This window comes from Tachysurus vachellii, chromosome 1, assembly GCF_030014155.1.
Source record: "Tachysurus vachellii isolate PV-2020 chromosome 1, HZAU_Pvac_v1, whole genome shotgun sequence".
Taxonomy (NCBI): Eukaryota; Metazoa; Chordata; class Actinopteri; order Siluriformes; family Bagridae; genus Tachysurus; species Tachysurus vachellii.
The window spans coordinates 9883872-9907499 of NC_083460.1; the positions used below are offsets into that span (position 1 = coordinate 9883872).

General features: G+C 36.3%; 3 protein-coding genes across 4 annotated transcripts in view; 1 reads left to right on the forward strand and 2 right to left on the reverse strand.

The window, feature by feature from the left end:
* gigyf2 (GRB10 interacting GYF protein 2) overlaps positions 1 to 4659 on the reverse strand; it is a 28027-nt gene extending 23368 nt beyond the window's left edge. The window contains exon 1 of one of the 2 annotated variants that reach the window (XM_060871454.1): positions 4531 to 4659. In XM_060871454.1, the coding sequence (XP_060727437.1) occupies positions 4531 to 4624 (94 nt within the window). In that variant the 5' untranslated portion in view covers positions 4625 to 4659. The remainder of the gene's footprint in view (positions 1 to 4530) is intronic. The other variant, XM_060871445.1, reaches the window with a different exon arrangement.
* Positions 4660 to 6884: 2225 nt separating this feature from the next.
* Positions 6885 to 10094, forward strand: LOC132863273 (G-protein coupled receptor 55). Its single transcript, XM_060896037.1, has 2 exons — positions 6885 to 6933; positions 8188 to 10094. The coding sequence occupies exon 2, from the start codon at positions 8195 to 8197 to the stop codon at positions 9113 to 9115; it is 921 nt and encodes a 306-aa protein (XP_060752020.1). The 5' UTR covers positions 6885 to 6933; positions 8188 to 8194; the 3' UTR covers positions 9116 to 10094.
* A 5797-nt stretch (positions 10095 to 15891) lies between these two features.
* Positions 15892 to 21190, reverse strand: itm2cb (integral membrane protein 2Cb). The gene is made up of 6 exons (XM_060896160.1): positions 21030 to 21190; positions 19116 to 19256; positions 18638 to 18826; positions 18409 to 18519; positions 17654 to 17804; positions 15892 to 16749 (listed from the first exon to the last, which is right to left on the reverse strand). The coding sequence occupies exons 1-6, from the start codon at positions 21120 to 21122 to the stop codon at positions 16658 to 16660; spliced, it is 777 nt and encodes a 258-aa protein (XP_060752143.1). The 5' UTR covers positions 21123 to 21190; the 3' UTR covers positions 15892 to 16657.
* Positions 21191 to 23628: the final 2438 nt, after the last annotated feature.

The following is a 23628-nucleotide window of genomic DNA, read 5'->3' on the forward strand; positions in this document are numbered from 1 at the left end:
ACGGAAGAGTGGCTTTTTCCAAAACAAGCTGCACCAACATGACATGGAGTACGTTTAACTAAGAGAATATGTGTAATTTGCTTGTCTCAGGCACACCTCAATTTATAAAGAGAGAAAAAGGGGTGGTCGTAGCTCAGAAGGTGCTGTACTCTTCCTGTTTTCCGTTCCATGAAAACCAGAGGGACAGAACAGAAGCACGAGTGTTGCCTACACAGTTGGTCTACATAAAAGATACTGACATCAGCACAATTAGACAACAGACGAATGACAAGCACCATTAGGTTTACTTTCCTGACATAATCTCAACACCTTATGGCTGATTCGATGAAGGGTTCAGATTTCTTTATATGTTTATGTAATCCGAATTCACAGAATATTAGAATGCCATAATGCATATAAGGATAAGCTTTTTCTGTCTATACATGCAAATATTAGTCAAAACATTATGACGAGCCCCCTAATATACTGTTGGTCACCTGCTTTACACCACAACAGCTCCAACCTGCTGAGACATGGACTGTAAAAGTGCCCCAGTGGTATCTGCCACCATGATGGCATAGCAGAAGATCCTGCACGTAGCAAGGTGAAGCCACTACACTTTGGAATCATTGTTGCAGCACATGCTTAGATGCTCAAATAGACTGACAGGGGGAGAATTTGGAGGTCAGTGCAAACCATTCCTGCAGCATGGTAGGGTACGTTATTCTGCTAAAAGAGGCCATTCATATTGGGACTACAACAGTCATAAAAGGGTATACCTGATCTGCAACATATTTAGGTATGTGGCACATGCTGACTTAAAAACAGACATCCATCCAAATCCACCCAGGAAAAACTGCCCGAAGCATCACACTGGTTTGTCTCATATTGACAGGGCATCCCAGTGCCGTCACTTCCCCAAGCAAATGCCAGCCTCAAACGCAACCTATGTAGCATCAGATGCAGCAGTGTGCAACAACCATCATTAAAATTTTTTGTGTCTATTTCTATAGTAGCCCTCCTATCAGTTTTAAACAGAGGGCTACCATTTTTTGACACTATTGGGGGTTTTGACACCATGCTCGGCACCCTGCTGGTACTCACCACCGCTAACTAGGAACACTAGAAGGCCATAATGGCCATAATGATTTGTAAAAGTCACTCGGGTCTTCACGCCTGCCCCATATAACACATCATATACAAGAACCATCTCTTTGCTTACTAACTTATATTCCAGACTTTGGCATGCACCATTAGGAGATTATCATTGTTATATTCAGGTCATCTGTGAGTTGGCATAATGCTCTGGCTCATCAGAGGATAGTCACAATGTACTAACTTTTTGCTCTTTGTTTTCTCTGAGCTGCAAAGCAACTAGTGATTCTTTGGTTTGTGTGTTAAAACATGTATGCATGAAATTAATGAAGTCATGTTTTACATAACTGGTGCAGAACTATCAAACAAAGACATGCCTTGCAAACACTGTCTGAGGAGAGTGAGAGGCTTCATAAAGGACAAAGGACAGCCCTCAAATTTAATCTAACCTTGGATTCTGCTAATGCTCTTTGGGCCTGAACTAACTAAACACGTTGCAGAGTTTTGCATATTCTTCTACAGTACTTGCATCTTAGATTCAGTTGTACCGTAGTGTCTTTAGAACTCAATTCTATCACCGGATGCCTATTTGCTTGTACACAGTTACATTACATTAAAACATGCTACTCACATCATGCCACTTTTTTGTTTGCACATCACTGCCATCCTAACACATTTGTCTCTTTCTACCACCACATCACTCAATATGCTATCCTGCTATTTGCACTTCTGGTTAGATGTTAACTGCATTTCACTGGCTTTGTACTTCATGACAGTGATGCTTAATCTAATCTCAGTCTGCACAATCTAGGTTTAGACAAAAGATACACCATGATCTGTGGAACATAAATCCTTCTTATAAGTTTTCAATCAATTTATTTTTAGTTTGGAATTCAAACCATTTGAATTTTCATTATTAGCAGAGCCCCAATAGTTGGAAATCTTAAATTGTAAAAATGCCACATACTGCAACACAGAATAATGGTTGGATGACTTGTCAAACATCTCCATATTAGCGTAAATTAACTAGTTTACTGGCTCATAAGGAGCTACCCTATTGTGTGTAATGGGACACAGAAGATTGTGATTTCTCTGCTGCAACACAGAAAATTACTTCACAGTTTCAGCTTTGTAATATTGCATATACTCAACTGAAATGTAGCATTGGTATGCCTAGTCTATAACACAAAGGGACTGGGGTTCTGCCAGGGGTAAAATCTAGGCACAAAACAGGTAGTTCACAATTGCAGAGATGATAATGTTATATTACACCCCCTGAACTCTTTTTAAACCTGAAACGGTGGAAAATTTTATTTTTCTATTGCAATATGCTGCCTTTTTATGACGTTAAATTGTAAGAAATATAAATATTGCAGAAGCAAAAAGAAAAATGATAAAAATCCTGCACACACCTCCGGGCTGGAGTGATAGATTTTTTTTTTTTTACTATAGATGAAAACTCACTCTGACTTGGTTTACATGTACATTATTTTTCTGAAAGGTCACACAATGTCAAGAAACCAGATGGTTGTTACATGAAACGATTCAACATAAACTTGCATCCAACACATGCCACAAACAAGCCACTTAAACACTTCATAACGCCCTTATTTATGGGAGAAAAAAAAAAAATTAAATAGTTGCTCTTTAGCAAAGATGCGATGACTTTTGAATGCTTTCTTTTCAGTTTTAGGAAAAAGATTAAAAGATTTAAAAGACCTTAAAAGATTTGATCTTTGCAGTACATGTTAAATTATTCTAATGTATACAGTGAAATTAACTTGTAGAAAAATGTCTATATCTGTGTGTAGTGATCAACAACAACCAACTGCTGACAGCCACAAGATTGTCAACCAAAAACAGGTGTTTTCCTAAATAAGTCAAACTTCTCAGCACTGTTCAGATTGTTAATCTGATTGTTTCTTTACTCTAATAAGCACATAGAGTAGTAGTAAGTTAAAAATTATAAATAAGCATTGCAATACCACTGCTATTGTGCACTTTACCCATGTGTAGACAAACGTGTAGCCGGATGAGCTACTAAAGTAACAGGTCCTGGTCTCTGTGTAAGTGTACAACATTGACATGACGTGTGCTTAAGGCCTAGAACAATACATAGTGACGAACTCACCTCCAAAGAGACGTGTAGAGCTGGCAGATGTCAGTCGTAATGTTAGCTACTTAGCTAAAAGACAAACAAAATATCTAGCTCAAATAAACCGACGCTTAAAATCCTCAATGACTCAATGTCGATTTTGTCCATTGTTCTTACTGTAAATAAAGAGGCTAACTTATTATAGTCAACCACCACGCATTTGTATAGTGTTTTCGCAGCTTTACAGAAGTGTAGAATCATAGAAACAAGTTGTAAAGTAGTTTTAAATGAAGCTACTTCACCTCGAACATTTATCCCTAAAGAGCAAGCTTCATATGCCTGATATGAGCTAGAACCTTCAGAGGAACCAGGCTCAGAAGGGAACCCATCTTCATATGTACATACAATTTGTTTATTTATCTATTTGTGTGTGTGTGTAATTATTATTTGTATACTAAAAGCATGTGACTCAAACAAATTCCTTGTAAGATACTTTGGCAATAAAAGCTCTTTCTGATTCTGATTCTGATTCGAGTGACACTGGGCAGTAAATAACGTACATGTAAATAATATCTTTTTTTTTTTTTTTTTTTACAAGTTTGTAGTCGAATAGCTTCCAAATCTTGTCCCATGATTACAAGACATAATCAGAGATCTAGCTAGCATTACATGCACGGGATAGCAAGCTAGCTAACTAGCACTGCTATTTCGAGCACAGCATTGATAAAGTCAGTTTCCGACTCACCGACGATATGTTTGAAATGAAACCGAGACACAGATATATAGATGCCTAACACACTTTTTGAACGTTTTCATTAAAAGCTATAGGTTTATAAGAAGACTGTAGTCACTAACTGACTTGCGTGTCATGCTACCGAACATTAGCCTGAAGTTAAATCAGTGCCGTGGTGAGTTTTGTGCCAGCTGTACATGAGTACTTAGCAGCTAGCTCGCTAGCTTAGTTAGCTAGCTAACTACAACACATGTCTGTTAGTACGATATGTATACCGTATAAAGCAAAAGAGTCGTTAACATAGTCAAGGCTTTATACGGGTTAATACTTAGCCATACAATGCTACGTGCGGCCTATCGCGTGTTTATGGCTACAAGGCTAGTAACATTAGATACAAGTTTCCTGACTACAGCTACACCGGCGTCACTCCACTCCGAAGCGGTAGGCGACCGCAATTGAGCCCGAGGTCTCAGGGCCATGAAGCAACCATGCGGGGTAACAAGATCTCGGCTAGACGATTTCATTCCCTACACTTGGGGGGCCATACACCACTGGAATCAACATAATACACAGCTACGCTTTATTTTACAGCAAACCTGTGTACACCACACCAGTTTCGCTGTCTTACCTCTGCTTTTAACTGACAGCGATGAGTTTGGGTGCGAGTTGTCGCTCTTTGCGTATCCACAAGATGGCTGAGAAAGTGTCACATGACCAATCATTTCCTGAAAAATGCCCGGATGGGGGAAAGCACTGACCACTACGTTTCACGCCACCTGTCCACCTCAGTAAGCAGGTTTAACGTTAGGGACGGGTCATAGCACCGATACCATCGATTTATGTAGTCACGTACCGTAAAAAAAGATACAGATATTGTTATTTTATCTGAATATATAATTCTTGTTTAGTTACTCACCCAATAAATGATAAATGTTTATCTGAAATGCTCAGTCAGCTCAAATTCATTCATTCATTCATTCATTCATTCATTCATTCATTCATCCATGCATGCATTCGTTCGTTCATTCATTCATTCATTCATTTATTCATGCATTCATTTATTCCCCAAAACACTGGGCACCATCATACACTCTGACTGGGATGCCTCTATGACATCTTGACCCCATGCACCTTCACTTCGACACCTATAGGTAATCAGTTAACCTATTAGCATTGGTTAGAATTATTAGTACATTGGTTAATTTGATACAAGTAAATTAAAACAGTAAAATAAAGTAGTATTTATATAAATAAGTTTATTTTATTTTTGCCAGTGTTTATTTGAACTCGCTAATGGTAACATTTGCTTTTAAATACTTTATTCAAAATTACAGGTTACAATGTTGACATAAAAAATAATAAATCCTAATCTGAAAAAATGTAATCTAAAAAATAATATTAATATTAAGTATTAAGTTAGGGGGGCACGGTGGCTTAGTGGTTAGCACGTTCGCCTCACACCTCCAGGGTTGGGGGTTCGATTCCCGCCTCCACCTTGTGTGTGTGGAGTTTGCATGTTCTCCCCGTGCCTCGGGGGTTTCCTCCGGTTACTCCGGTTTCCTCCCCCGGTCCAAAGACATGCATGGTAGGTTGATTGGCATCCCTGGAAAATTGTCCGTAGTGTGTGATTGCTTGAGTGAATGAGAGTGTGTGTGTGTGTGTGCCCTGCGATGGGTTGGCACTCCGTCCAGGGTGTATCCTGCCTTGATGCCCGATGACGCCTGAGATAGGCACAGGCTCCCCGTGACCCGAGGTAGTCCGGATAAGCGGTAGAAAATGAGTGAGAGTGAGAGAGTATTAAGTTTTCAGTGGTCAAAGTGGTCTTTTAAACAATCAATGTCTTTTGCCTCCCCGCAATAGTGAAGTGAAGGGAATTTTATAGCTAATGTTATTCGCGTAGCTAATGTTAGAATAGTCTTTAGATAATCACACAATATTTCAGGATATGTGTGATACTTAAGTTATTAAATTATTATTTAAAAACACTCTGAGAGGACATGGTGGCTTCATGGTTAGCATGTTTGCCTTGCACTTTCCACCCTGCGTGTGGAAAGTTTTCATGTTCCCATGATGCTTCTGTGGTCATCTAATTTGTCTTTTCCTCTTTGTCCCCTGGTGTAAAGTGTAAAGCTTTCAACTTCTTCTTCCACCATCTGTGAATGAATATTGCATGCTATTCTAAATAGGTTCTATTTTATGGACAGAGTGGATACGTAGCCAGGAAGCAATTAAGAACAACTGAGTGCATAGAGTTTGAACACAGAAGTGCTGCTCTGGGAACATCCACTCTTCACAAATGTCATGGATGTATCTGATTAAAAATATGAGACTAAACTGAATTTAAATAATGAACACTAGTACAGCATGCAACATTATATTCATGCCCCAACAAATTCATTCTGTTCTGATTAGTTATGGTAATTAATAAACTGGAGATATTGCTTTTAATATGCACACAGGTGCACATAAGTAATAAAGTCCTTTTTCAGGTTGGTTAGGTTCAACATTCACATGCATTTAGTCACTGCAGTTACACAACTGTTCCGTTTTCACTTGCCATTTACACAAATACATTGTCAACTGATCCCATTTGACAGCAATAATCTTTTTTTCCTCAAAATTACAACTTAACATTTTAAGAACCGCAACAACATTGAAGTTATTGTTACTGAGGCATATTACTGAGCATTGTAGTTTATCCACTGTTGTTTAAATCAGTGCATCATACTGTAAATGGGGTCATACTACCAAATTTATATTAGAGAATATTAAAATGAGAATATCACATAGTTTAGCATCAACTGATCATTTAATCTATATATAAATCTATATATCATGTATATATGTGTACACTTGATTTAGACAAGTTTGCTGTTCTAAACATGTTCGTGCAGGATATGCAGGCATGGGCACCAATAGGTTTCTCATACCAAGGATGTGGTTACGTAGTTTAAAAGAAGAAGTGTTTTTAATCTGACGCCACAGTCTGCTGTCAGGAAAGTGTCAGACAGATCAGAGCACATTTACATTGGTAAGATTTACTTTTTTAAACAATATTTAATAATTAATATTGAAGTTGAAGTTAGAATTGGAAATTTGACAGGTAAAAGTGCATTTAAAAATCCATCATTTTGTTTGTGTTTAGCTTTAGTTTAAAGATTTATTTCCTGTGTTGGTACTGAAAGTAACGTTTTAAAAATCTGGACACAGTACTAACTTACTAACTACATGTGTTTAACCAAAATAATCAGTCATTATTTTTCAGAACATTTCCCAATAAATATGATTGCATTCAGTTGAAATTGAAAGTAGTTTGGGAAATGGCACACTGCACAGGCAAATAACATTTCAACATTTTAAAGCGATTGAATTACTGCAGTTGATGGGTATACTTTTGAAAAAGCCTTCTTCCTTCTTCCTCAACAATAATAGAAACTAAAGTAAACGAAAATTAGGTTCCCTCAAGCAACAGCATGTTGAGTAGAAATAAACATAAAACTTTTGAATCTGCAGATGCAGGCAACATGGGTTGCTTAGGTGTTAGCGTAGATGCCTGTGAGCAAGCATTAACTGAGAACAACAAAGGCTTTACATACAGATGACTTAAAGTCATCTCTGTAAGGATGTTTAGAAAGCACTATACAAAAGTGTTGTAAAATGTGTGATGACAAAAGAGGAAGACTGAGGTTATAACACATGACTCTGGACGTCATATACAAGCATATACTTATATTTGAATATTATTGAACAACTTACACAATTACAAAATGTTTCATTCTATCAGAACACAACTTGTGTATATATCTAGCGGAAACCATTGGGTTGTGTGACTATATAATATAGATTGTGTGAATTAAATCAGAAAATATTTTCGCTTAAACCATTAAATGCGTTAAATGTTAATCTCTCATGAGTCATTTCCACATGATCTCACATGATTCTCCTGAAAACCAAAAAATATTAACAATTAAGAGAATTAGCGCGAATTTATTTTGCAACTAATGATATAATGAAATGAAATATGTAATAACAAGTGTTCCCTTTTTTGAGTTTTGATAAATGCGATTACATCAAAAAATATATTTAAAATTGTATAATTAAAAATTTATGTTTATTATTTTAGCTTTTAGCACATCGTTGCACTGCTTCGCCCACAGATACAAGATATTGGATTTCGCCAATACAAAGAAAAGTCATTTCTCACAACTGCTCATACTACTAAATATTCATAGGTATATGAGAGATAAAATTAAACTTTAAACTAAGCAAATCTTCTTTCCCCCAGAGCCACCATGAGAAACAATAGCACCTGTAATCTAACAGAAGTGGATTTGCTCATAGAGCCATTGGAGTTGGCAATCTACGTGCCCATTTTTGTGTTGGGCATCATCCTAAATGTCATTGCGCTTGTTGTGTTCTGTTTTTTTTTTAAAAAATGGACTGAATCCAACATCTACATGATCAACTTGGCTTTAATGGACATGCTCTTGCTGCTTCAGCTGCCCTTCAAGATGCACGCCACAAATAACCTCTGGTCAGCAAACAAAAAACATTTCTGCTCTTTCCTGGAAAGCCTGTACTTCATGGCCATGTATGGGAGCATCTACATCATCATGTGTATATCTGTGGACCGCTACCTTGGCATATGCTACCCATTCCATGCCAAGCGTCTACGGTCCAAGAAAAGTGCATGGATGGTGTGTTTGGTCATTTGGGTGATTGTGATAGCAGCGACTACTCCAGTTTACACCTTCCGTCAAGAGGGAGGTAATGATTTCCACTGCTTTCATGGCTTTTCAGATAAGGGATGGCACCCGGTGCTTATTATGTGTCTGGAGGTGTTTGGTTTCCTGCTGCCTGCTCTTGTGATTATAAGTTGCTCAGTGAAGAGTATCTATACCCTACATGATCCAAAAGTCACAAGAACTCCTGTCCGGATCATTTACAGCAGCCTGTGTGCTTTCCTGGTGCCTTTTACACCATGCCACGTTGCAATCTTTCTTCAGTTCCTGGTGCGCAGCTCCATCATCACTGAGTGTGACTCTAAGAAAAAGATCTCCCTGTTTTTACAGCTGTCTCTCAGCCTTGCTAACATAACATGCTGCCTAGACGCCATATTCTACTACTTTGTGGCCAAAGAGGTACGGGCGAGTAAGGACATAATCAGAAGATCCATCACTAGGATGAAAAGTATGAGTAGCTCAGACACATAAGTGCATTTTTTTTCTTGTTGCTGATTGTCAAAACATGATCATGCTTACAAAGGCTCATTATTAATACAGTTACTGTTAATATAATATGCCTCAAAGGCAGAAGAAAAATATCCGTTTTTACAAAGATTCCTTTTTTTAAAGAAACTGTTACATTTGATTAGGTGTGATCATCAGAAAGCTAAAGACTTGAGTGCTGGAATAACAAAGGCATTGATGCTTATGAAGACACATTTACTCATTTTTAACTACAGTTTTCTATACAGTATGCCTCAGATGCGTAAGATAGAAAAGGGTTTATAGTCTGACTCACCTCGACAGGGTGTCAGAAATGGTTCTCACGCGAAAGAAGCGTGCCAAGGTGAACAGAGATTTTAGAAATGAATATGAGGTTTATCCACTCCAGTTAATTATAACACCATTTTGTTCAACTAATTTCTTTTATATCCCGTGTATCACAGGGGGAAGAATTGTGTTCATTAGAAGTTTCATATATATTCAGCAACAAATATTTAATTCGGGAAAGGGCTGAGAATCACGGAAGATTCTGCTCACAGTCTTGTTTTAATTGGGTGAAGGAGTGGGCAGAGGCAGCATGCCTGGCAGTTTCACTCTGCCTCAGGCTGCTGCAGTTCACAAGAATTGCGTATAGTCTCTTAGTGAAAAGCATTATTTAAAAAGTTTAACTTGTTATTGCTTACATGTTTTTTATTTTTTAACTGTTTAACACATTCTTATCTTTTATTATTTTTAGGTATAATATAGATGTAAGAAAAAAATACAATACATACAGGTATAGATAATACGTAAGCAGTAACAGCAGGAAACTAAAGAATTTTTATTTTTATTAACAATTGTATATTAAGTACTGTATAATATATTGCTTTCAATTTCCAGAATGAAGTTAACTATATGCTGTTTTCTTCAAGAGAGTTTAAATTAATTTGTAAACTCTCCGAATCAAACTGAATAAAGTCAATAGAGAAAATCTGTGAGTGTTTTATTTGTCATTATTTGTTTATTACAAATCTATTTTAGTCTGCTCTCAGTCAATGGTGTGATTTGATTCATGCAAAATTAAATTATTCACTCCGTACCAGAAATATCTTTTAGACTTGAAGAGAAACTAATCATCAAATAAGAATGTGACAGTTTATGCGTAACTAAAAAATACAATTCAAACTGAGAAACACTTGTACAGTGTAAGTCATTCTTCAAATAAAGTGATCCTCAGTTAATAATAATGTGAATATCCTACATTTAAAATGATTATTTTTAAATATATGTCTTGTACAATCTGATTTTTAAGCAAAAAATACTTTAATAAAGAATCTTTTTAGCCATAATTGTCACACATGCTACCAATCCAAATTTCTTTTATCATTGTCCCCAATAATGTAACTTTAATTATTGTAATGCTTTATACAACAGGCTAGTTTTATATATAAGAAGCAGAAGTCATTGATATTTATGCAGTGCAATAGTACTTAACAGTTGTAGGGTATAGTACATAACCAGTAGCATGATACTAACAAACAATTAACCTGAACCCTACAAAAAAAAAAATTTTGTTTGTTTTTTAAATGCATGTGAATGTTGAACCTAACCAACCCGAAAAAAGGACTTTGTTACTTGTGTGCACCTGTGTGTATATTAAAAGCAGTATCTCCAGTTTATTAATAACCATAGCTAATCAGTACAGACTGAATTTGTTGGGGCATGGATTTCATTTCATTATAATATTTTCTAAATTATGTTCTACATACAAAAGAGTTGGCTGTAAAAAATGTGTTATCCTCAAAGAGGTGAAGTAGAAAATTCATCTTAAATCCCATAGATGAATTCGGTTCCACTACATATATATTTACACTACATATATTATATATTCATATACATATCTATATGAATCAGCACATGAAGAGATCTATATTCACACTTGCTTATACATTGTCACCTGTGCAAAGACTGGACACTACACAACAGTGAAGGCCTTTTAAAAGTTTTAAAAGCCTTTGATAAACAGGAAATTACAAGCCAGAAAAACGCATGTAATACCTAGTAACAATTCATGATCCTGAGGTAGAGTGAATTTATTCATGAATAAAATTTCATAATTTATTTTCTACTTCATTTTAATCTAGAAAATAAGATAAATAAACTATTAACAGTTTGTAATTGTTCTAAATAACTTTAAAAAATATGGCCTAATTATCCATTTGTTATACTGTACTGCTACAAAAAAAGATTAAATTATATATAGGTTATTTCTAGGATTAAAAAAATTTCAAAAACACAGAACATGTATGAAATTATTGCAATCGTAGGGCCAATTCTACTGCTTCCACTGTACACTGAAGACATCTGGGTTTAAGATCAAATGAATATGAGACAATCGATCATATTTTCAACTTTCATTTCCTGATATTTATATCCAGGTGTGTTAAAACCATAGAACAAGGTGGCTTTGGTGTCAGACCACCTTAAGAAGGTCTTACAGTCTTAAAATAAATGAAAGTAAAGCAAATCCCTTGCTTGGAAAAACCTGGCAGCTCAATAACAACAAAAAACTTCCTTATTCTGCTTTTTTTATGCTTTTCCAGGTTTGCTTTTTTGTTTATCCTGAGTTTCTGTTTCTGTCTGTGTGGACTTTCATATGTTTCCCCTGTTGCCCTTTGTCCATGCTTTTCTCTGCTTTCCTCCCATCAAAAAGCAGTAAAGCAGTTACTTGTAAATGAGTAAGTATCCATGACATATTTTTGCCAAAAGATGGCGCTAATTCATCATGGTCAAATACAGCGTGTTGCTCTTGCCTTACACTTGAAGACAAGCCCCTGGGTCAGTGGGATAAATAATGAAAATGGACTTTCCTTAAAACCTAACAGGACATTTCCTCTTATCTAAAATTTAAACTAAATTATTTGTGACCTGCAAAAATATAAAAGTAGTGACTCAATTTCTTTCTTATCTTCTTTCTTTTTAACACCTATTTGTTGCATTGGTCTGTCTACATAACACACAAGTTATTCATTTAATCTCAACATAAGAACACACTTTTCTGTAACACATACTAATCTCACATGAGATCTGCAGTTGGCCTTGACTAGCAGCCACACATGCTGTTTCTATCAAGTCTTCACATAATGAACAAAACCTCCCACAGCTTCCTGTCTGTGATCTGCAAGCACAAATTGAGAGAAATACAAGTGAAGATAACTGACACCCATTAACAGTGCATCTGCCATCTTTTATAGTCTGCCATAAGTTCTTTATTTTTAAAGAAAAAGTAAAGTACCTTGCTGAAATCTGCTTCTTAGAAGTATATCAACCTGCTAGATAACAGTAATCGGTTGCTAAACTTGCTGGATGTTTTAGTGTGTTAAGAAATGTGGCTAAAGCACTACTCACTGGAAGTTTTTTACCCACCGGAATTCTCTATATATACTAAAGTAAAGCTGAAAAAAATCTAATAGAGATAGAGAGAGATTTTTTTTAATAGTTTATAAATGACCTGTGATATGGACAAATAGGGGGCCCTAATTGACTTGCTAAAGGAAATGTATAATAATGACCATAAATAATAACCATAAATTGTTTGTGAAAAATTGAGATTGAATATATTTATTGTAGGTGTGTAAGCATTTGGTGTAAACTCTAAATCACATTTCATAGGAGTTTTTTTGTATGATTAGGATTAAATTTTAAATCTCTTAATTTCATTCTTACACCATAAATCCTTCTACTTATCAATTATGTTTTGTACATCTTCAGTTAGTAATTTATTCTTTCTAAAAAAAACCTAAGTGTAAATTAGTACTAATCCATGTACAAAAAGGTTTCAACTTCCTTCCTCTTTTCAGGGACAGTGTGTCGTATATGTAATAAATACAGACAACATACAGCCAGCCATCTTCTCATCTGTATGCATTTCAGATTGCACATACACATAAACAGAGATATAAAAATATTTGTGGACATTGTTACAAAGAGCCTTACAGAAATATATAAATATATAAATTTGTGATATAAATTTTACATTTATAAACGTATCCCTAATGAGCAAGTCAGAGGTGAAAGTGGTAAGAAAAACTCCTTTGGATGACGTTAGGAAGAAACATTAAAAGGAACCAGACTCTAAAGAGAACCTATCCTCATATGGGTGATACCAGATAGTGTGATGATAAAGCAATTGTAAACTAATAAAACTGTGTTCTGTATAGTCAAAAAGTACAATTGTGTAACAAGAAAATCTGTCCTAGTTTTAATGTGGTTTATTTTGTTGAAGTTCACAGATGGAGAATTGAGTGCAAAACTGTTCAAGAGAATCGCAGCCCAAGTGCTAAGATCTAGAGTAATCACATGTATCTCCAGTCTGTCCATCCTCAGCAGCAGCAAGTGATTTCCATGTGATGAGAACTCCAAACATAAGTAGAGCATCAAGATGGATCAGGCAGGTCCAGAAACCAGAAGGGGTCAGGATCACTGGTGCCTCAGAGAGAGAGAGAGAGAGAGAGAGAGAGAGAGAGAGAGAGAGAGAGAGAGAGAGAGAGAGAGAGAGAGAGAGAGAGAGAGAGAGAGAGAGAGAGAGAGAGACAGAGACAAAGAGAGAGAGAGAGAGAGAGAGAGAGAGAGAGAGAGAGAGAGAGAGAGAGAGAGAGAGAGATGCTTACTGACAGTGTACGTTGTGTGTAGAGTGAAAATAGAGACTCCGGCAAAACTAGGTATGACTGCCCTACTAAACAGAAGTGCCAGAAGGTACACCTAAGAACAAACATTTTCGTGGAAGACAGGTCAAAGTCCTGAAAACTAACTGGAAGGCTGTTACATAACTGTGGGTCCTTGAAAGAGAAATGTCTGCCAAAAAGAGTATCTTTCAGATTTTAATAGAAGTATGCATGACAGACCATAAAAGACCACATTATCATGCAGGTACTGTGGTGCGAAACCATTCAATGCTTTATAGGTCAAAAGTGGGATTTTATAATCGATGTGTAATTTGTCTTGGAGCCAAAATGACAAAAGGAAAAGAAAAAATCATGGGGTCCTCCCAAGATACCTAGAGCAATATTTAAGGAGCTGTGGGAATATTTGACAAGTACTTGTCACTTCCTATATGTGACAACAATCTTGTGTGTGTTTCATGTCTGAGCTGTAGGGTAGAATGGCAACTTATGGTCTGATGAGACCAAGGTAAAAAATGATTTGGGCACATGGATATGAGTCATCTTATCACACAAAAGACACTGTACTGACAGTTAAGTATGATTATGGTCACTAACAAATTATCTACAAACTATTCTTTTACTTTAATTGTCCCTCAATTTATCATCAAGTGTTGTTTCCCTTGGCTCTGTAAATTTTTTCGTCATCCCTGCAGTCTGACCAACTACAGGCCTGTGGATTGAGCTTTCTTATGTGCTTTTCCCCTCACCATATTGCACTCCATCTGTACTGAATGGGTCTCCCATGGCACTTTGGACTATATCCACAGTCCCTTGACTAGCGGGCCTGTGGATAAAACAAACTAGCACAGTCAAGCAGTTTTCCTTCATCATACTGTATTTACACTATTGAGTCAGTTAGATTTTGCTAATATGTTTATGTGTGCTAGACTTTAACTGCGTCCCTCTTCATTCAATTCAATTCAGTTCAGATTTATTTGTATAGCGCTTTCAACAATGGACATTGTCTCAAAGCAGCTTTACAGAACATAAGAAACGTTATACAAAAGAATTAATATTAGATGGAAAAAGTCCTTTAGATGGAAGAAAAAGAAATCTTGAGAGGAAGCAGACTCATCATGTAGCTAGAAACTGAACACTCATTTATAAGCAGAGCAATAGTTTTTACTTTATATGTGATTCATTCAGCTTGATTGTTGAGGGAGAAGAGCAATAGGCTGATGTGGGAGAACTTAAAAACAAGTATTGCAGCTCCATTCTGGACTAATTGGATGGGTTCAAGGTCCCATAGCAACAGACTAGTTATAAAAGAGTCACAGAGGTCCAATCAAAAAGATGACAAGGGACTGAACAAGCTTCTGAGTGATCTCTGTGGACATCCTCCTGATGTTGTAAAAGAGAAACCTGCAGATAGTAGGTTAGTGATATCCATAAGAAGCCCAATTTGTTGTCCAGACTTACCCCAAGGCTACGTGCACTGTCAGATGGTGTGCTGGGTTAATATTGCCCCTGCCAATGTTTTGAATGGAGCAGTCATCTTTTTGGCTGAGTAATAAAAGCTGAGTAATAAAAAAAACCTGTGTCTCTAACAGTGAGTTTGTTGGATTGACATCATCGTTCACTGCTTATGTGATAATTATGTAATTATCACTACATGTTAAATGTAAGGACAAACACATGCGTATAATCCCAGGTTCTCTGAGAAACAGTGGCCCCATTTATTTTTTATTGGATAGTAGTTTTAGTGCAAGCAATATATTACATCGAAAAAGTAGGTGAATGGGGCATTTTTCAAATTGTGATAGATTTTAATTACCTCATTGATGGCTTTAAACAGTGCAATGTTTTCTGTCACAGAAAAGGTTTTTTACTGACTAATAAGTTTATGAAGAAATCATGCAAGGAGAAACAGATTTATGCATTTACAGTACATCTGGAGAGAGAAAAGGCGTCATCACCTTTCCCTAATGCATTACTGAAATGGGAATATTAACAAAAATCAGAGATATAATGATAGTTTTGAACATTTATACTCATTTATAGTGAAAAGCCTTTAGGAGAGCTGGGTTGACATTATTTCACTCATATGTGGGAGTCATGTCAATTTTTCTATAAACTTTATTCACAAATATGTCACAAAGACACAAAAAACATACAAGTTTATATGAAAATGTCCCATGATAAAATATGAAATCCAAGATAAGAAAACTCTATTGCTTAAGTTACTTTGGGGGGGAAAAATGAAAACAATATCTTAATTAAATAACATGTAATTAACTCATACATTTCTAAAACATGAGGTATACTTTTTGGCATTAAGACAATTTTCAAAATCTGGATTTCTTATTTAACACAGGGAAATGGGAGCAGGTTGTCCATTCTATAGACAATAACCCTTACCAACTAACAGACAAACAACCAAAAAATTAAGTCAGTGCATAGTGCATGCCACGGTCTCACACTACAAAGATGTCAATACAGTCAGTAAAATCATTTCCATGTGCTGAAGTTTCTCAGACCAGTCTCTAACATTAAGAACCCAACCCAATTTTCAATAAAAAAAATTATACATTTATGTTACATAAATACCGATATATACAGATCAACATGTTTAACCAAGACAACAAGACCAGCCACCAAACTTAACTCTAAGGCAGTTATTATTCAACCTAGAACATTAGGTTCCTGAAAAACAAACTAGTGTTGATTTATCGCAAACTGGCTAAATTTTGGGGGGAAAAAAGACATAATGCCTTACACAGTATGTACAATGTAGATGTGCTATAAAGTGCAATAAAAGCTAAACGCAGAGGAACAGGTTTTGGGATCTGCTCAGTTGAGTTGGGAAGATGCAGAGGCTGACGTTTTAGGCCCGGTCACAGATCATAGTCTCCATCACAAATGTGTTCTCAAAGTGACGGATTCTGTGACACTTCCTGCTTTCTCGCTTGTCAATACCTAGAAAAGATGCACAAAGTCAGGAGTTATATGTCTGACAAATCAGGTTCTGAATACACAGCAAAATATTTACTGAATATATTTTAGGGTATTTTATATTAGTATTAAGACCTAGATGGTAAAAAACACATTTAGACTTGCAGCATTATTCAACACTCGTGGCTTATTTTAGACAAAAAAGTATTTCAGGCCTACACATTTAGTACAAATGCTGTCTAGTCAAACGCGTCATTCTGTCACAACGACATAATATGTGAAAAGAAGGAGAATCCCTATAAGCCAAACGCCTACACTTCATCAATTGCATCACTTCCTCCTCCCGTGCAGTACCCTACTTGGAGCTGGTTGGCGTACACTCGGCTGGTGAATCATCCACACATGGATTAATCATGCCGTGGATCACAGTATTACTGCATCCTACACACGCACGCGAGATCTACGTAGCATCAGCCTACACTAATACCAGGTCCAGGTTTCCTCCACTGCCACTACAGCGGAGGCAGACTTTTTTGTGATGTACAAGGTTTTGCAGGCCTACAAGATGATATGGTTTATAGATACAATGAATAATCTGCTTCAGTTTCTCTCATGTTGGTCACAGGTGAGACCAAATCAAATAAACATCAGACAGGAAGATTGCCCACATGGGACAGTTTTTCTAAGCAGGCATCTACCACATCTTACATAATAGTGTCTTGAATAAGATTTTCTATTGTTAATATTTGTTAAACTGTTACTAAGTTGTTGAATACCTCTTTAAGTGTGTATCTAGATAACAGCTGAATAACGATCTCAGGATGTTAGTAAAAACTAGTGACAAAAAAATTAAGAGAGAAAGAAAACAGGCAAACAAGAAAAAAAAGAAGCTATATGCAAGAAAGGCAGAATAAAGAGCTGAACTCACGTCTGCGAGAGTTGCGGCGTTTGAGCCGGAAAGTCTCTTTGCCATAACAGAGGCGGTGAATAAAGGGACCAAGCTGACGCATGTTTTTCACTCTGCCTGTCACCATCATCTCTTCCTGAACCATGTAGGTCTGTGGCAGGTACATCCCCCTCTGCACAACACATACACAACAATTAATTGTATATATTCATTTATTTAATTGTATATATTCATTTATTTATTTTTATCTTTATTTTTCTTGTTCTTCTTATATATTTCTTTATTTTTTTTCTCTTTTTATTTCTTTATTTCTATTTCCATACTTCTGTAAAGCTGCTTTGAGACAATGGGAATTGTTAAAAGTTCTATACAAATAAATTGAATTGAACTGAATTAATCATTACAGAAAAGGATGAACTGCAGGGATTTCAGCAGTTGTGAGATGCTTTACTCACAGCGCACTCATTGACGTTCATATACTTGTAAAAATAAATGAAAAAATACTCTGGCCTAAAAAACTGTCCCAAATTGTTAGACCCAGAGTTTGACCTCAATTTTATTTCGTTCCAGTTTGTACTAGATCTCATTCTATGGAGAAAATTAGCTTTAGATTTTTTTTGCAAAAAACTGCTGGTATATTTCACTTATTATGAAAGGCCTATATACAAAACACCATATATGGAGAATGAAACAAGACTGAGAAAGAAAGAGAGAGAGAGAGAGAGAGAGAGAGAGAGAGAGAGAGATCGAGCGAGCTCGAGGTATGAAAATTTTACCTTGACATTAATTAGTAGCTCCCACAGGTTCCTGGGAGGCATGACAATGGTGGTGTTGAGCTCAACAACATAACACTTATCCAACGCAATGTCGTGATATGCTGTGAGGCCCTGTATAGATGACAGGAGAAAATTCACAAATTAGCAACAACTAAGGACAAAGGGCTACTTGGGATTAGACTGTAGCCAAAGAGATAGAGTTCAAAAGGCTAGGAGATTCCCTTCTTACCCGGTGGAAGTCGTGGATGATGTCAGCTGGATCGCTTCCTCCGAAGTTGGGCACAGGGACATTGATCTGCTCATAGTTTTCTTCTAAGTAGATGCCAACATTCTCTTGCAGCTCCTGTCTCCCTAGCAACGGTGCGTACAGCGAGTCTTCATACATCACCCGACAGTGGAACAGACTGTCCTCAGGGATCTGTGTGAAGAGCAAATATAGAACATTTTAAAAAAAAAGAAGGCACAAAGAACGGGGCGGAATACATATAGCTAATGATTAACGAAAGGAAGTAAAAATTAAGGAAGATGACAGACAGGGCATAATACTCATCAGACACAGAATGTGGCCTAGATTTTGATTTTGTTTGTGCATTGCGCATAAAGAAAGCTTCCCTAAACAGTACTTGACATCAGTTGTTTACTTAATTAGTATTAGAGCACTATTTCTAATTAAATATGGCAAATTTTTTTACTTTATATTGTCTCACCTGAGGGGTGAAGTAGTTGCGATACACATAGACTGACACAATAATCACGCCAGATATGAAGATCACCAGGCCAGGAATCAGACACCAGAGGCCACTTATTGAAGACTTCTTAGGCCTAAGAGGGAGGACGAGCTCATCCGGCTGAAAAAAAATTAAATCATTTGGGTTATTTTGCCTATTAAGAAAAAATTTTTTTGTCATGTATCCTCAAAAGACCACCACAGGAACACCTTTAAGCAACCTACTCTCATGCAAACTCAACAATTCTAACATGTACGATCATTTGAAGATTTTATTGGCATTGCTTGTGACTAAAACCAGTTTCTAACCCTAAGTGTAGCCACTCATAACTTTATGTACATCACAGCTCATGCTTATAATTCTGCAATCATGATGACACCTCTTTAGCAACTAAGCAGATATGCCCTAGTAGCACGTATTCTCTGTCTCTCTCTCTGCAGTTTCTTTTTGTGAATGCCAAGGAATTAGTCATGCCACATCTCAAGGAGTCAGGAGGTGTGAACGCCTCCAGTCTCTCAGGCAAGCCTGCCAAGTACGCCATTCTGGCTTCAGCCTACGCTGACTGTACTCACCATGGCAAGCAAGTCCACCAGACCTGCTGACAGAGCAAATGTGTGACGCAGCTGCATTTTTTTAGCCAGATACTGTACTTTACACTTTTATATATATAAATATGCAGAGACATTTCGATGCAGGAGACTGTCTGCAGGAGCACTTCAATTCTTTAATTTTAATCCTATAATTTTGTAAATGATGTGAAGAATTCATTCATGCTCTCTAGATAGCTATGACTAATTATGAGAATATATTATTAATATATTTGCTCTCTTTAATGGCATCCTTTCAAACTTCAGAGAAGGATCGGAACCAAATGACAGCAAATAATGGGGACAATTTTATCCTGGATGGCTGTTGGATGAATACTCTGTATTGCTCGAGTGCATATATTAGATATAAGGTGTTGTATTTTAGAAACAAAGCCAAAAACAAATGTCAGGAAAAAAGCCTTTTCCCATAATGATGTCAAAAGATTACCATCTAGTTAATGGTATGAGCTATGAGCCCAGATGCTCCCAGTTAAAGATGGAATTTCAACAGAAGCATTTTCGTTCTTATTCTAATTAGTCTAAGCCTAATAAATAAATAAATAAATATTCACTATACTAGTCACAGATGTGCACTCTAAAATTTGCATGTTAGAATAGCATGCTACATTCTAATATAGGGTTTTTTTTAATATGTAGGACAGTTTGCACCTAATCTTTTTTTTTTCCCCCTCACATAATCCTATTAAAGCTTTAACAAAGATGCAATGTCTCAGTAGAGCTGTAAGGAATCTGCTTGATTCCCTCCAAGCTACCGACATGCAAAAGAACAACATGTTCTGGATTGTAGTTTCCACACTTTATAAGTAGTAATTTCTCATCATTACTGCAAATGCAAGCAATGGATCGGTTTGAAAACACCACTGTTTGTGTTATTCTATCATTAAAGTGCTTTTGTATAATTATATTATATATTATTGCAATTAATATCATATATCATATAATTAATATATATGAATGATATTATGTTAATATATAATACAATAGGTGGTTTCAGTGTAACACAATATTAATACTCCCCACTATTAATACATATGCATATTAATATACATATGAATACATAATTAATCATTGTAAAAAATAATTTACAACTGTGTTTAAACGTTGTTTGTTTTAATTGAATAATTCGATAAGTGATCATTATTATTATGATCAATTATCGAATTATTCAATTAAAACAAATAACGTTTAAACACAGTTGTAAAAATGTTATAATTATATTATATTATACAAATAATATGTCATTTATAAATACACACAAATACAACATATGAGAATAAAAACTGACCTGAGAGTAAGACATGATAATTTCCTCTTTCCCTCCATCCCTCTGTTTTTCAGGCTTCTGCACCGATACGGGCTGAAATGAGATCTTCACCATTTTTCCCTTCTTTCTTTGTATCTCGCAGGTCGCTGTGGTGCTGAGGAGAGGAGCTGATCCACTGCAAGGATGCGAGGCGCTTGATGTGAGCCACTGAACTGCGCGCGCACTTAAAGGGAATTCCCGACTTCCGGTCTGGTTCAAAGTAAGAGTCGTCCAATCAACGGACGCTGTCTATAAATAAACAACGCCTATAAATATCGGATTATATAGAAAGAGAGCGAAGAAGTCAGTTCAGAAAGAAAGTGCTGAAAAGTAGACTACTATAGAGTTAGTTTTAGAGCCAGTAATTGGAAGATATTTCATAAAATATTTTATTTTGTATAGATCAAAATGTTTTTATAGTGAAAAATAATGTTCTGTTATTATAGTGAAAAATAATATTTTCAGATCATGTTCAAAAAGATCAGCTCAGTATATTTTCTCACACCCTACGGTGCATATGTACCTGTTAAAATGTTCTCTGTCGAGCCACTCACATTACTTCTGCTGCCAGATGGGTGGCATTTACTAATCTTGACACCTTTGGCTCAGTGAACTTGTCTAACTTCCTGACATTCTGCTTGTGCTTTGTGTACTTTCTAGACCCACTCTCTTCTTTTGGATAATTTTCAAAACACCCTTATCTAAAGCAACTTACATTCATACAATTGAGGGTTAAGGGTAGTATATATGCTAGTAGTATGTTGTTGTAAGATCTCTGTTCATTTTACATGTAGCTCCTTTTAAAACCCATATCCCAAGACACAGACCTTTCAAAAGCTGATTAAATTTGTGCTCCTATTAGAAACTGCAGTGTACGCACAGGGACTTTTAAGTTGAAATGCTCCTGAATTGGCTGTGCCTTCCGACGCTTATTTTGGGCCTTTACGATGAACGACGCACTCAGATTTGCATCAGACTTCCGGAAGTCGAAAAATAACCTGACATGACATTCTACTTATATGGACTTATTATAAATTATGACGGTGTGTGTGGGAATCCATGATCCTTATTCATTCATTTGATCAGGAAATTGTGGTTTTGAACACGTTTCATATTTAAATCTAGTATATTATCATTATGGCATATAATTATCTTTATTTGTGTGATGAAACATTCAATCACGTGTCATGATAAACACGATGGGAAATGGAGCCATAACTTAAGTACAAATACATCATCACAATCATTACCACACCTCATTTGATGGATCAGTTCATCTTAGTGTCCATTTAACTATCATATGTACCTGCAAGTTGGCTGTAATGAAAGCCAGTAGCCAAAACAGCCATTTGGGAATAAGATGGAAGACCCATAAACTACAACATATAACCTGAACATGACTTTTTGGACATGAACACTGAACATGACTTTTTAGACATGAACATTGAACATGACTTTTTTTTGGACATGAACATTGAATATGACTTTTTGGACATGAACATTGAACATGACTTTTTGGACATGAACATTGAACATGACTTTTTAGACATGAACATTGAACATGACTTTTTGGACATGAACACTGAACATGACTTTTTAGACATGAACATTGAACATGACTTTTTGGACATGAACATTGAACATGACTTTTTAGACATGAACATTGAACATGACTTTTTGGACATGAACATTGAACATGACTTTTTAGACATGAACATTGAACATGACTTTTTTGGACATGAACACTGAACATGGCTTTTTGGACATGAACACTGAACATGACTTTTTAGACATGAACATTGAACATGACTTTTTGGACATGAACACTGAACATGACTTTTTAGACATGAACATTGAACATGACTTTTTGGACATGAACACTGAACATGACTTTTTAGACATGAACATTGAACATGACTTTTTGGACATGAACACTGAACATGACTTTTTAGACATGAACATTGAACATGACTTTTTGGACATGAACACTGAACATGGCTTTTTTGGACATGAACACTGAACATGACTTTTTAGACATGAACATTGAACATGGCTTTTTGGACATGAACACTGAACATGGCTTTTTGGACATGAACACTGAACATGACTTTTTGGACATTAACCCTCAACATGACTTTTTGGACATGAACCCTCAACATGACTTTTTAATCTACTGTTAGGACAGAAGGGTTTTATGGTGTCCAGTCTAATCCAATCGTAACTGCTGTTAGGAGATGGATGCCCAATCCTTAGCGCTAGTGTGGGTACAGGTTTTCAGGTGATTTAGTCCTTCAATAGACTCAAGTGTGGCTTGAATCGAATGAAACCTTGGACGCCTTTGTGTTGTGACGTCATAAGTACCTTCAGGAATTATTTTAGACTGCAACTCTGCTGTGCTTTGTAGATTTCTCTGAGGTTTGAAAGCCAGACCTATGAACAAGCTGCCAAACAAAGATTACATCCAAACCACACAGACTGCTCTCATACTAAGCAGAGAACAGTTTGTTAGGTTAGAACGCAGTTGTATAGGTTTTTTGGCCTTGGGTGTAACTAGTGGATTCTTGAAATTCATCATAAAATA

Coding starts and splice junctions, on each gene's coding strand:
- LOC132863273 (XM_060896037.1), top strand. CDS start 8,195: ATGAGAAACAATAGCACCTGTAATCTAACAGAAGTGGATTTGCTCATA.
- itm2cb (XM_060896160.1), bottom strand. CDS start 21,122: ATGGTGAAGATCTCATTTCAGCCCGTATCGGTGCAGAAGCCTGAAAAA. Junction 17,805..18,408: donor AGCTACTAATTAATGTCAAG/GTAAAATTTTCA, acceptor TGTGTTGTGCAG/AGGGGGATGTACCTGCCACA. Junction 16,750..17,653: donor ACGCCGCAACTCTCGCAGAC/GTGAGTTCAGCT, acceptor CATCTTTTCTAG/GTATTGACAAGCGAGAAAGC.